This window comes from Galleria mellonella, unplaced genomic scaffold (assembly GCF_026898425.1).
Source record: "Galleria mellonella isolate WM207_F2 unplaced genomic scaffold, CSIRO_AGI_GalMel_v1 utg171, whole genome shotgun sequence".
NCBI lineage: Eukaryota > Metazoa > Arthropoda > Insecta > Lepidoptera > Pyralidae > Galleria > Galleria mellonella.
Genome location: NW_026442014.1, coordinates 3,653,053 through 3,668,747, shown reverse-complemented (window position 1 = coordinate 3,668,747; position 15,695 = coordinate 3,653,053). Strand labels below are relative to the sequence as shown.

The 15,695-nt window shown below is 30.5% G+C and overlaps 2 protein-coding genes across 4 annotated transcripts in view; one reads left to right on the top strand and one right to left on the bottom strand.

Moving 5' to 3' along the window:
• LOC113518375 (syndecan) overlaps positions 1–15,695 on the top strand; it is a 362,685-nt gene that overhangs the window by 175,703 nt on the left and 171,287 nt on the right. The window lies entirely within an intron of this gene.
• Positions 3,864–12,897, bottom strand: LOC113518374 (lipase 3-like). Of its 2 annotated transcripts, none has more exons than XM_026903264.3 (6): positions 12,740–12,897; positions 9,616–9,817; positions 8,763–9,136; positions 8,149–8,277; positions 5,671–6,059; positions 3,864–4,427 (listed from the first exon to the last, which is right to left on the bottom strand). In XM_026903264.3, the coding sequence occupies exons 1-6, from the start codon at positions 12,833–12,835 to the stop codon at positions 4,400–4,402; spliced, it is 1,218 nt and encodes a 405-aa protein (XP_026759065.1). In that variant the 5' UTR covers positions 12,836–12,897; the 3' UTR covers positions 3,864–4,399. The 2 variants fall into 2 exon arrangements, with proteins under 2 accessions (XP_026759065.1, XP_026759064.1); XM_026903263.3 differs by having other exon boundaries at positions 3,864–4,253.

Here is a 15,695-nt window from a genome sequence, read left to right as displayed (position 1 = left end):
GAGAAAGTGTGTATAGAGTTTGTATATAAAGCATAATATATATGGTGCAAAAATAATATGATAAATAGTAAATTATATTAATATTAGCTTTATATACTGTTTAGCATAAATATTAATAAATATATAAACACAAAGTAACTACGACACATATACGTAATTCGACTGTATTGTAAAATCACAAGAAGGAGACTTTGTACAAAAGTCGATTGCTTAGGTATCTCTGTCCCATTCGTGTTTCAACCGTGAAGCAGTTGTGTTTGCATGGCTGTGTTTCGGTTTGAAGGGTGGGATATGGCGTGAATATACAGGGTACAGAGGAATAACACCCGAGTCCTCAGGAATGGCAACGCATGGGGGGGGTATCATAGGCGAATTCATGGAAACTACTACAGAATTTACCTACCAAAAAAAAAAAAAACAACATTCTAACTGACAAATAAAAATAAAAAATCTAAAACATCTTCTTTACAGTATCATCGGCTAGTTACAATCAGAAACAATTGTGAAAACCGAATTCAATTTAATTAAATTAGGTGGAAACTACTGTATAACATCGACGTAATACCGAAACAAATATTTCGACCGACGGACGAAAATAAAAAAAAAAAACTTTAATATCTTCTATGTACATCCATCGTCTAAATACAATATTATTATATACAGCGAGATCAGATAAGCTGTGACAATGAATTTGTGTTTGTTATCTCTTAACGTTTTATTGTAACGTATTGTAAAATCTTTATTGTACATAATTTATATTAGATATATTAAAAGATTTAATATCTTAATGACTGAACCGACAGATCGATATAAAATGAAAAACATCAGCATTCCATCTATTCAGGAGTTTAAAAGTGGTGAAAATGGAATTTGGAATTCGGTTGTGCTACTGGTATGCTGCCGGGGCATTTTTTTAACGGATGATAATGGAATGGTAACTCCGCCTGCGCTAACGGTATATGCGTGCGAGCACCAGTAAGGGATAATAGCCCATTAGCTCATCATAATGAATATAACTGGAATTCAGCACGATGGTTGCCAAAGGGGACCACGGGGATCTCATCCAGATGGAGTATATTGCTAGCAATGGGACTAAAACTGCCGGGGTATTAGCACAGTGTAAGTAATAATATTAAAGTATATATAGTATGGATAATCCATGTTGCCTTTTTTTTCTTAAACCACTGAGGTGGCAGACAAGCATACGGCCCACCTGATGGTAAGCGGTTACCGTAGCCTATGAACGCCTGCAATACCAGAGGTATTACGCGCGCGTTGCCGACCCTGAAGAAACCTCTTTTCCCCCCTTTTGCCTGCTGCGACCTGACCTCAACCCCCTCTCAAACACGCGTCAGCACCAGAAAAGTCTAATGTATCTAGTTTAACTGTCCACTGCTGAACATAAGCCTCCCCTTAAAGGGTTTTGCTAGTAGTTGCCATGCTTAGCAGGCGGATTAACAACCGCAGTTAGGCTTAAGAGATGTTAAAGAGGGACGCTGCTGACCATCCCTTGTCCTCCCTTGCTCGATTTTTACGACACCCACGAGAAAGGAAGGGGGTGACCATGGCTTCTCTCATATAATATGTTGCTAATATTTAGAACTAAGGTTTTCTGCATGCATACCCAGTAAAGTTCTTGTTAAATGTAAAATACTCGCAAGTCTACTGAGAATCCTTTTCACTTTTTAAGGATAATCTTCAAACTATTGAGCGAGGAATTATGTTCATAATTACAAACTATGTAAATAGTCAAACAGCTCGAATCAAGCATTCAACTAATGTTGTTTGTAAGATATATATATATATTCTTTAGCAATATAAAGGTTGTAAGCCTCTTGGTAATAAATAGAAATGAAGCACAAGTTCTCACAGTTTATTTAATTTAGATATCAAGTAATTAAGATATTAAGTGATTAAATCATATATTTACTTATTTTACTTTGATAAATAACAAATAATATAACATAAATCCCAACTTCTGTTAATCCATTCACATTTATTTAACTACAGCTTCTTTAAGACTTCCATCAACAATAATTGTGATATATTTTATATAATGAACACATGCTTTACTATACTTGTTCACTCTTGACACAGCAGGGAGCTCCGCTCTGTTCAACGGTTGGACAAGAAGTCCCCACCCAAATAACAATCTTTTATATCTACAGAGGCGAATTCGAGTGAACAAATCAGCGAGACCACGTGTTCTTACAATTTCATTACTTTTTATTGAAGTATCATGACAATAAATAATTATAAAATTAATTTAAATATAAATTAGTGTTCTATATACATTACAATAATAATTTATTACCAAATTTGGTATAATAACAATTTTAACGTTTTATTATATTTAAAGTAGCTAGTCTGATTTTTATTAATAAATGTAGGTACACATTTTAACACAAGACGTTTAAGAAAATTAATATAATTTAAAATAAATATCTAATACTTATAACTTATCTCAAGCCGCTTGATCATCTACGGGACACAATACATTTCGAAGTAACAAAAAGTATCATTACGTATTATTCCATAAGCATATTTATATACTAGCGGCCCGTCCCGGCTTCGCACGGATGGACAATTTTACAACATTTTAAAAAGTGGTTATTGTGACATAACGATAATAGTTGAACATATAGTATCGTGAAGTTTTTTGTAGTTATTGATATTTTCTTCAATATTGTAAAACATACTTTTGTTCCATCACCAATAGTTTCCACAGCGCACGCGACGAAAGATATTTTATAGCATTTTTTACACCTTGAGTTACGTTACTAAAGTTTTAGTAAGGATCCCTAATCTTTTCAAGCAATAAATATAGCCTATGTAACTTAGGGTGAATGTAGCTTTCTAATGTTGAGAGAATTTTTGAAATCGACAAAGTAGTTTTTGAGTTTATTCATTACAAACATACACACAAAAATACAAATCTTTCCTCTTTATAATATTAGTGTAGATTCGTGAAGTTATTTCAGTTTGGAATTGTGTTAATAGTTGAAAAATGTTTAACTGCATTCGATTGATTCTCAGCCTAGACCTTCAAAATTTTCGAATTTATTCTTTGGATAATTTAAAAATGATTATTACTTACTTTGTACTCCAGAGGACATGTTAAACTATTATCCAATAAGGTATGCCAGAGAGCGGTATCTTTACTCAATTAATAATTATTTAGAAGACATAGTTTCAAAATAAAGTCTATTGTAGTATTGTAGATTATAAACTGAAACTGGATCTTTGTATTCACTACACCTAATTCTTTGTTTCTATTATGACTTACTGTTGAATTTTTATTATACCGATTTCATTACATTATTTAAAAAAAATTATGCATCTTATAAAATACTTTGTAGATATATTTTGCCCATCCCTACCCCTTGTTCAGATGTTGATTCAAAGGCAGTAAACTTCGAATAATTTATTATTCGTAGGTTGTAAATAACAAATTTTGCAAATGGTATTAAAACTATAAAAGAACGTAGGAAATAATTCATCTGAATATATTATCTAGACCTACAAAAGAGAAAGGAAGGATTGAAAGACGAAGAACTAAAGTAAACAAATTTTTAAGTGTCGTTGGAGTAATTGAAGGAATTTTAACACTAACATAGTGTCTACTTTTAAATAACTAATCGTTAGCCGTTTCGGTACCTACTTTTAAATAACTTCTGCATCTATTGAAGCATAATAGATAAATTGTTTAAAAGTAGGTACTAAAATGGTTAAGTAATTTTTTTTAATATACGTCTATCAACAGATGTCTGGCCATTTTGGGGATATTCTTTTCAAATACTCTATCTTACTTTAACAGGTGGTTACCTTATAATTGTCGCAGTTTATAAAATAAAATGCATTAATGCTAATAAAATAATGTATTTTAAACTTCAATTATTGTATAAACTTGACTATTGAAGTAAAATAATATCAGTCATACTTTTTATTTAAGTACATAACATAACTTATATATTACATAGCAAAATAGTAATTACATATTTACATTGTTCATTTGCAAAGAAAACACTTTACAATTTAATACACTTAATGCCAATAAACACAAAAGTTTGTATCCATGCAAAAATTGTGATTTCCTTCCACCAAGCGGTTTGTTGGTCATCTGTCAATTTACTATTATCCACAATGAATAAATAGACAGGTACATTTTAAAAATTAAACTCAACGCTATAACACTACCGGAGTCTGGTCTATTCGGATTTGTGTCGATGTCTTCATCCTTATCATTATTTTCTCTGAAATTAGGCATAAATAATTGTCTTTCAGCCATTTATTATCGACTGGACAATGTATGGTTGGAATGATGGTGATGATGATGACCATGAATCGTTTTCTTTGGATGTTAATTATCTATGGTTGCTTTGAATGGTGATTTTTACAACTATTTTGCAGATGAATCGCTTGCTCTCCTGAAAGTAAATAAATAATACAGATTTAAATGAATGTAGGAAGGTGTAACCCATGTGATTCACTATTAAGTTTCTCATTTTTAACAGTGATGATTTTTGAGAGTGAGAATAAGTGATATCATTTTTAATTCGATGCCGAGATGTATTCCCAGGTTCTATGTTTATGCATAGAAATGATTGACGTGAGTTTTTTCGTAATCAACAGATGATACTTGTATCCATTTCCTAAAATCCAAGTATATGTATATATATGATGATCATTTGTCGTTTCATATGATACCATTTTAATTTTTGGAATATTATAAGACCCAAAAAACTCTTGCAACACAAAAAAAAACTTAAAATTAAACTCTCCATCATGTTGGGTAGACATGGTTGAGAATAGCCAATAAAATAGCCATATTGGCTATTCTCATTAGATAATAATTGGAGAGACCAGCCCCCAGCAATGGGATAGAAATGGGATCACGATGGTAATGACATATATATCCAGTCTCACACGATCGTTGTTGTATCGTTGCTATAAAGAGATAATGCTTTTTTAACAACCATCGACATATCGATATTTTAAAATCAATTCAGATTTAGATCAAACAAATCTAGATGGAACGGCGAATCTAAAATCAGTTGTAAATTTTTAATCATAGCAAAGTGATATGATTTGATAATTATATAATTTAAAATGAGAAGTACTACTATATTTACAAATTAAGGTACATGTAATAATCAATGTTATGGTCTGATAGCGAAGGGATATTGTATTGTATATGTCCATCAGTGATATCGACAAAGATCAAACTTACTATGATCTTAATGTCTCGGATAATTGGATAATCGATGTTCGAGTAATCGATATTTTACTGTGTAGGAATAAATTTTGTGATAATTGGTTGAGTTGTTAAAATGTTTCGAGGCAACAAATAAACAAACAAATTCACTTTTACATTTATAATAATGAGTAAGAATTATCTATGCTAATATTATAAATGGAAAATTTAAAAGCAACTCGAACTGATTTTAAAAATTCTTTTACTTATAGAACTACATTATTAGCAAATAAACAGGCTATATTTTTCAAAAAGTTAGAGGTCACTACAAAAATTACAATAATGTTAAACAAAGTATCAAAAATTTGCCTATTCACACTAATTGGAATACTAATTCATCTATCTATCTACCCGAGTGAAGCCGGGCGGATCGCTAGTAATTATTATAATAACAATTATATCAAATAAATACTTACAAATTTTCTATTCTTAGCGTCGCCTCGAGTATGTAATCCGTTAATAATTCTTTAGAATCAGCAGCAGACACAAATGCTAAATGTGAAAAATCCTCTCTGGGTACTTTTCTTGCTCTTGCATTTGGCATATCGTTAACCATAGCCAATACATCTCTTTCGTCAAGTAAAATATCACTAACTGTGTAATGCATTGTTACATTAGCTGTTATCAGACTTAAATCGTATGCCGGGGGAGTCGATGAACCGTATATTTGTCTGTTCCGTATTGCACCGTAGTTCCATCGCCTGAATGTTTTGTCCCTTATGTTTTGGCCGAAGTGTGCGATTTGTTTTAGAGCAGCTCCTCCAAACATATTGGTATAGTCTTGGTCTTCTATAGTATCATCTCTCTGTAAAATTTAAAATATTTTATGTAGTATTTATTTATAATATTATAAGGAAAATGTCAATGTCGTGACATCAAGAGTTATAGGAATCCGCCGAAAATCGTAGTAAGTGGTAAGAACTCCACTGACAAGAGCATCGGTCTTAAATAAGAAATGAATCAATGCTTTTTTTATTTATTGTTATTTCATTACACTTGCATAGTGAAAGGATAGTAAAGTTTTTTTATATATAGGTAATATTGCAATAGTAACCAGTTTTTTTGATAATTCAAAAATTTATTATTGGAAATGAACGCAGAGTTGTTCCATACATTATTTGTTTCTATCCTACATTCAGCATTTTTTGTAAATTGATCTTTTTTTTAGAATATTAAATCTATGCATACATTTTTTATACTTAAGGTTTACGAGATCTCTGATGATTGATTCCAAGAATAAGTGTTATATTAACTGGTAGTCAAGTCTGAATTGTAAGTATTATATAATCCTTGTCCAATTTCTGTGGATCTTTCAATTGTGCTTTCAACTCCGAGTTTTCAAAAAGTGCAGGTTCCCGAAATACAGAAGGAATTTTTAAATACTTTCTGTGGTCAACATGTTTTCTGAATACTCGAAAACAAAAAAGTACGCCGAAACTAAACAGAAATCACAATTGAGGTTTTCAGATTCCATAATAACGACATAAAATGCGAAGTCAATCACTTTCGATTAAATTTACACTAATTAGATATTGGAATTTAAGGAATTAGGAAGTGGAAGTGAAATGGGCATATAGCAATGATTTATTTAGTTTAGTTACAATGTAACTAAACTGCAGATATGCATCGCGTGACATCTTTCAATTATGACAGCAAACTACAAAATATTGCAATAAAGTATAGCAATTAGTATCGTAGATAACAATGTTGTTTTATTAAAATTTTTACTAAACAATTGACGTGTGTGTAATATTTATTACTTTTAGTTGATTATCATAATCGTATGTAGTATGTAATATAATCACAAATTAATCACGCCAAATCTAACCCGGAATAGTTTCTTTTATGATTACATAGTTGATAAAGAATACCACCTAATTGTTAATGTTCGGTATTAAAACCAACAGATAACGATAACTATTGCTGAAATCGTTAGTTCCACTTTAATATGTGCGTAAATACAAAAAAAAAAAAATTAACAATTCCATATTTTATACTTCGAACTATGGCGTATAGGTTTACCTACTAATGGCGTATTTACAGCTCTGCCAGATTGCTTGTGTTTATTGATAACCTATCTGTGACGGAATTCTTAGTGATATTCCAAACTAGGAGATAATATTAAGCATAGTATAAATTTTGTTGAGATAATCTTTTACAGCAAAGACCCAAGTCGACTAACAAAGAGATAACGATTTCAAACTTTAACACCAGTCAAGGAAGAATACATTTCAAATACAAATTCTATTGTTTCTATGAATCCTAAATCATCAAGTTCGGAATGGGTGCTATTTATGGGGAGTCGTCCATTAAGATACAATTTATTGATCTGTTCGTTTTGTTTAATTAAACTTTATATTTGATGGTTAGTATAATCACTTAAAACATCATTAAAATATATATTATTTAAAAAATAAAACATCTCAATTTACTATTATCAAAATTTGAGCATTTTCTTTTTTATATCAATTTTTTCATGAACTGTTTTCTATAAGAATGTGTAATAAAATAATAATCGTTGATGAAATTTGTATTAATATATGTACTTATAAAAATTGTACTATGAATTTGGAATTTATTACTTGTTAGCTTTTACCCGCGGCTTTGTTTGTGTGACTGGGATATGTTTATTAATCTGTATAAAAGTCTTGCCTATATCCTTCTCCATCCCATATAATACGTAACATAATATAGTAAACAAAGTTACTTTGACGATACGCACACCTATGTAAAATAAAGTGAGCAACAGGAGATCCAGTATGTTCATAAAGCTATTCAACTTACTAGTAGATTGTTAAATAAAAATTTATGCATATCTGTTACATATTTTAAATGAATCAAAATAAATAAATAAATAGTTAATAGTAAAAAAATATTTAACACAAAATACTTACCATCATTTCTGTAATAGACATCAAATCATATAATAGTTCCTGCTCAGGGTCATCATCAGAATCAGGTCGTGTTATATTTGGTAGACTCGGTATTGCTACTTCTACGAAGCCAGCAGCGACTGCTGAAGTCTGGAATAATTTTAGTTATTAAATATTAATTTAATTTTATTAAGTTTAATTACTATCATTTAAATGGAAGAGTAAGATACGCCAACAAATTATAACAGAGTACAGATACACGTAGTACAGAGTTACACCTAACATTTCTGTCTTTAGAAATGTCAATACATTAGAAATTTCAAGAATGTCTCATATAAAGATGGTCCTTTTATTTCTATAGACAAAAATTACGGATTATTAGTAGATAGTTTTTATAAGTTGAACAGTCAGCTAGTTTACGATTGTTGTATCTGTCAATAAACTTTCTTTTATTGTTTGTTATTTCACAGAGGCTTAAATATTTTTAATTTTATTTTATATCGTATAAACAATTTCTTCAATAGAGTCAGTAAATGCAGGTGACTCGAGACTTTCCTTCTTTTTGACAGTCTATGAGGGAAGACTATGTTCAGCAGTGGATAGATAATGGCTAATATGATAAAACAATTACTTACATAAATTGTGTTAGTGAATCTCGCCAATGTTCGGAGTGCTGTGTTTGGGAAATAGTTCTGATACCCCACACCAGCCAATAGATTTACTGAGGCAAATTTCGCATTGTACTCTGGCAACATTGAGGTTAATACTAGAAATGCTGTTCCTCCCTGCGAGTGGCCAATATAATGGAGTTGTTCACTGTCAGTATACTCGAGAACGTAGTCAATCATTTGAGCAACATCGTACATGCCAATTTCTTCGAAACTCAAGTCAAAGAATTGTCGTTTGTCCTTTGAACTGTCTGGGTTAAGTTTTACGTGACGACGTGATAATTTATTACCACGAGCATTACCCAGCCATACGTCAAAACCGGCATCGGCGAAGTTGAATGCTGTTGGTAGATTTATTGAATTAATTGGTAATCCTAAATTGTTATCTTTTAATTAATAATCATTAATACATTTAATCACTCCGATAGGTGACAACACTTTTATAATTAGACACATATTGGCCTCATAAATATGCCAATTAATCTTAATCTAACTTGTTGGCTTATGAAAAACGTCTGATAAGCTTAATGTATTTTTATAAGTTAATTAATTAAATTACTATTTTGTAATTTTTTATGAAAGTTAAATCATCCTTATTACGTAACTAGCTTTTACACATGACTTCGTCCCTGTAGCTGAGATAATATGTTGACTGACCAAGATATATAGTAGCCAATGTTTTTCGCCATTCTATGTAATATTAATATACTAAATTTTATGACTATTAATTATTTCTTATGGCTAAGAAATAAAAAAATTTACTTTCACATTTATATTGTTAATAAAGATAGTTTTAGGAATTTATGGGTATGTTACTCACCTAAGCTTTTTTGTGGACCAAGAAGAATGTAGCAGTTCGAAGCCGCCATGAGTCCGTGCATCATGAAAACCACTGGTCTTTTAGACGTAGATGTGGTTTGGAATTGTCCATACGGTATCCTATGTAACTCCAGTATGTAGCCATCATGTGTCTCCACATTGTGAGATTCCCCTGCGTATCCTTCGTAACGAATCCATTTTATCTAGAACATTACAACATATAGTTTAATTTCTTCATCTCCATAATTAATGTTTTAGCGTTAAGTACAAACGATAGATTACCTGTAAATTGGAAGGTGGGATCCAGATCCTACCTTCCAAATCTTGCATAAAATTTTACTATCATCAGTGAAATTACAGAGCATGGAGGCATATCACCATTATCATCATCACCTTAGCTATTATCTGTCCACTGTTGACCATAGATCTCCCCCATAGACAAGGAACAGTATTTAGCGACCTGCATCCACTGACTCCCTACAATGCACATGAAGTCGTCACTCCATCTAGTAGGGAGTCTTCCTATACTGCGTTTGTCCGTACGTAAAACTTTTCTTCCATAATCTATCTCAGAGTATTTTGCGACACCTGTGGTGAGGTTCATGATTATAAGCGACCGTTACCACTTTGTATTTAGATTGGTCGTCAGCTTGTTTGTCTTTCTCAGTTGCATAAAAAATTAATATAATTTTATATACTAGTCTATATAAATATGCAAATCATTACAATGTACATATGTATTGGTAGAATGCGAGTAAGTGTATAATTAAATATTGCTTGCATTTAATATATCGGGGTGAATTAAATTGGTGGAATCTCGAAACCGCAACTGTTATACATAGGTTATATTAATTTGAGCTGCCACGGAACTAACAATGAAAATACAGGTCTAATATTATTTATTTATTCATAGTTTATTATTCGTAGAATCTGTAGCTAATAATAATATGAATATATTTTATGTGCCAAGTTATAAAAAAATCAATCGATTTATAATTCATTTATTTATGATTCCTATTCATCAATTTGTGTTTGCGAATTGTAAAGTTTTTCACCTATTATTTGTATTTTACAATAACAAGAGGTTAAAATCTAATACACAGTCAAGCATGCGAATGCCCCAAAACTGTATTAAGTAATATGCTCTTTAAGCGTGTAAGAAGTTAACAATAATAAAGTGCAACGGTTCCATTGCTACCAATTTCTTCTTTCGAGAAATTGGTAGCAATGGAATCTCGTGGAAAACATTACATCACCCACCAAGTAATGGTCTTTCTATACCTAAACCTAAGGCTTGACTTCCTCCTAATAAGTATCTAAACATTTTTTTATTTATGATTTTAATATTTATCTATTATGACGACCTAGCAGCTTAACATATCGTTTTACCTGCCAATAGTCGAAGTTCGATCCCGGTACAATATATATATTAATTATTTATTTATTTATTCATGAGTGTATTGTAATGGTCTGGATATTTTCTATATTTAATATGTATTTAAAAAAAGTAATTATTTAAGTATATCTGTTGGTTGCCCAGTATTCATAGTACAAGCTTTACTTATTTCATTACACTTATATAAGCATTCTTTTTGTAGATAGAAATCACTAAGCGACTAAATTGAAAACGTGCTCGACGAATGTACATCGCATCGGGTAAATTGACGATGCTCTGAAGAGAGACCAAATGATAAGTACCGGAAACCGATTTCCATGTATGAAGTGCCGCTCTATAGTTATCTAGATGTATGAATATTGCAGTCTAACTGCAATTTCAAAGTTATACTCTTTGATAATTTAGTATTAAATCTTTATCTATGAAATTGGCTTTTCAAATTGTAAATTTCAATAGAATTTAATGAAAAGTTAGCCATGTTTTGTTGAAATCCTCATAGAAACACAAATTACAAATAATTGTAATTTTTACAAATAAAAAATCAATTAATAATGGATTTCTTATTTGTTTTACTATATGTTTTTTTTTGGTTGGGGCAATTATTTCTTGTTTACATTTTTATTAAGTTCTATTGAAACAAACTACTGTAAATATATATTATACGCAATGATAAACTAATGATCATTTATTTGTCTTTGTATTTATACTTAACAAAAAAGATGTCAGCATAGGATCGTCCCCTGCTTCGTTGGAGTCTAGCAAAAGGTGCACATGTCAAGCGCTACGTTGACTATAACAGTTATAATTGACAAATGCTTTTGACTACGAGGACTTGCGTGGATAGAATGCCAGTCGGAGATTGATGTAGTCAATCTTCATTGATAGCAGAATATACAAAAATGGTACAAAATAATTCTTTGTTTTGCTGTGAAGCAAAGACAGCTGCATTGTTTTCGATCTTCAAATCATTTATTTTTAAGACGTATACCTATTTCATCTTTGTAATAAGCAAGTGCTATTTCTAATACGATCGGTAAATAGCAAAACATATTAATTTTGAGTGATTTAGTTTTCGGTTATCTGTAAAGTTTGCGATCGCGTATTATTGTAGTAAAAGTGATATCAAATCACTGACTATCCACTTAAATGTTTATCAAAAAAATTTATATTTAATCGCAACAGATATCTCTTGAAAAAGAAGCGTCGAACAATGAGATTTTAAAGAACAATTACTGCAATACGCTGCCGCTTGGTGGTAGTGGTTTAAAGTGTTTACAATTTATTCATCGTTGTTTTCTGTTGGCCACTTTTATTGCATTAGTTTGTTAAACGTTGAAGGCAGCGGCTGCTAATTCATTTGATGGCGTACTTCTACTGGGTACAGGTTTAAATTAATTATAACTGAGTCATTGACTTTGGTTTCCCATTAGGCAGGGCCAACAGAGCACAAATGTTTTTAAACGTAGAAATTTATTTGCAGAATTTCAAAGAAATTCTTTTTAAATTGTAATTTCCAGCCAGTGCGGTTTATATCCAAAGTGGCCAGCATGAAATGAAAAATATAAAATAAATTCACTATTGAACCATGACCTCATCCTTTGTCAATTAAGATACTTTAAATATAGCATTTGTAACTAGTACCGCTTTAAACCATTTTAATGCGCCCCATATTATTTAACTTATTATAAAAAATTAACTATAATGTAAGATACTTGCAATAAATACTTACTGTTTCCTCTAAGGGGAATATGGGTCTATTTCTCCCAGTTGGTGAGGACAAACTGCACACCACTATACCGAAGAATAAAGCAAGTCGTGACCACATTGTAAAATATGTTTTAGCAAATGATCACGAAATATTCTATGAGTCTACTTTTTATAATTTCATCTTATCATATATCTAAGTTTATTGGTGCAATAAATGGGTTTGTTGTCCGCATTGGTACCAACACTAATCTTTTTACAACTGATTATCACTTATTAAAATTACACACGTCATAATTTTAGTAAATATTCAATTTTTATTTAACACAAAGTTATTTTGCGGCTGTGTTCTTGACAATGATACATGAATGACATCTCGTGCTCTGATCACTGATATCAGTATCTCATATTATATCTAACAATCATGTCTGTAGATAATCTCATGTACTTATCGATATTTCATAAAATTGGCTATATGTTTATTTATTTTTTATAATTTTTTCATTATTAAATATAAAAAGAATAATGTTTTGTATGTTCAAATGTTTGCCTGCCGTTTCGTGTACCATAACGTCAATATTATATTATATTGTATGTTCATTTTCATTCATTATTATGTTTAATCTCTTAAGAACCTTAAATACGCTCAGGCTGTAGACTGAGCTCCCTGTTGAGGTTTTCCTTAGAGATTACACTTACTCACTTAGAGATGACAGTAGGGAGTTCTTCAAAAAGGGTATACTAAGGTTTCTTCAGGGTCAGCAACGCGGACGTGACACGCCTGGTATTGTAGGCATTCATAAGCTACAGCGACCATTTACAATCAGGCGAGCTGTATGCTAGTTTGCCACTTTTGTAATATAAAAACAAAAGTGACAAGAAAGATTTTAAAAACAATATTTTTAATTTATAATATACTTGTCCAAAATCATTGATTTCAAATTGTAATATAAAGCTAAAAATGAGATATTTATAAATGTCAAATTAGATTGGTTATTACATAACATGAAAAAAATCATTATATCCAATACCCAGTAAATATCAAAGTATTGCTAATATCAGTTAATTGAATTTGTTTTAATATCAGTATTTTAATATTGATTAATTATTATTATATAATATATGTTTAGATACACAAATGCTAAATAACAAAAACTGTAGGTAATTAATTTTGCCAGTAGATATTTTTCATATAATTTTTTTAAATATGAAACAATTTTCAATTTGTTTGATAGATAGATAGATAAGTAATTTACTACTTACATTTAAATTTCATTACTTACAACATACAAAAAACAACAAATATAGATAGACATGCACAGTGAAAAGAGATAAAAAATCGAAGTTTGCCAGTATCTATACAAGGTAGAAATGAAAATATATCTACCTAGGCTATGCTTAAGCTGTGCAAGATAATGTAAAACTTTGTGAGATAGGTTTCTGAAAAGTACATTAATAGCAGTCTCCAGTCGGCTCTTCTTCTCTGTATGAATACCATGCATATCATTACCGTAGGTCAATATGTTATTACATCTCTCTCTTGTAATATGAACAAAATTATATTATATCTAATTACTTTAAGAAGCTTATTACACTGTCAAGTTTATATCAAAGATATTAGGATTATATCTGAATAAATCTGTTAATTTATGGAATTATTGACGCATATTTAATATCAGTATTTTTACAATATCTTGTATGGCGTAGATCTCACTATAATCTTATATAATATATGTTTAGATACGGTAAACAACATGCTAAATAACCTGGACAAAACTGTAGGTAATTAATTTTGCGCAGTAGATATTTTTCATATAATTTTTTTTAAATATGTAAGATATTTTCAATTTGTTTGATAGATAGATAGATAAGTAATTTACTACTTACATTTAAATTTCATTACTTACAACATACAAAAAACAACAAATATAGATAGACATGCACAGTGAAAAGAGTTAAAAAATACAAGTTTGCCAGTATCTATACAAGGTAGAAATGAAAATATGTCTACCTAGGCTATGCTTAAGCTGTGCAAGATAATGTAAAACTTTGTGAGATAGGTTTCTGAAAAGTACATTAATAGCTTTATGTTAACTAGTTGACCTGACAGACGTTCAGTTAAAATTCATTGTATGGGTAAAGGAAAAATGAAGTTTTTAAATTTTTCCAGTTTTCTTTTCAGCTTTTCAACGAATTTTAACAATTGGCAATCAATTCAACTGGTTAAAAAAATTTTGTATATATATAATATTGTCTTTAGATAAAGTCCATGTAAAGAGGTAACTAAAAGGATTTAATGGTCGAGCGATGGGTAGCAGCGTCCCCCTTAAAACAGCACCAAAGCCTAGCTGCGAGTAGCTAAGAGGAGCTCTCTAAATAATACTTTATAATCGAGAAAAAAATTATAGTCTTGAAAGTAATACAAATAAAGTGAAATTTATGGGAATTGTGGAAAAATTTTCGCTTGGAACATTATATAGTTTTAAACGAAATCATTTTTAATATACAACGAATAGGTATCGAGTGTTCATTCTAAAATAAAAGTAATTTATCAATTAAATTATAGTAATTAATTGATAAGTTAATAAGCTTTAATTAAAATAATCAATATACCTAATATCTTTAAAAATACTCGACTGACTAGCTTACTGACTGTCTGATCTATTGCCCTTACACATTAATCAGAAGTAAGCTACTGCTACTGGTCAATTGATTAGAATCATTTTGTTTAATTCCACTACCATTAGTATGAATTAGCCTACACTTATGTTTTGATACGTGTTTCAACTGATGATATCTCTATCTGAGATGAATCATAATTAATAGGTAAGGTCGTAAAAAAAAAAATACAATAACACTCATTAATTAAAGAAAAACAACCAATAACATCAATACTTAACAATGACATTACAATCGTAAACAAAATCTGCTAGGTGCGGTTAAACCGCCCTAGGAGACGGGGGCGCCACTGAGCTCTAAGA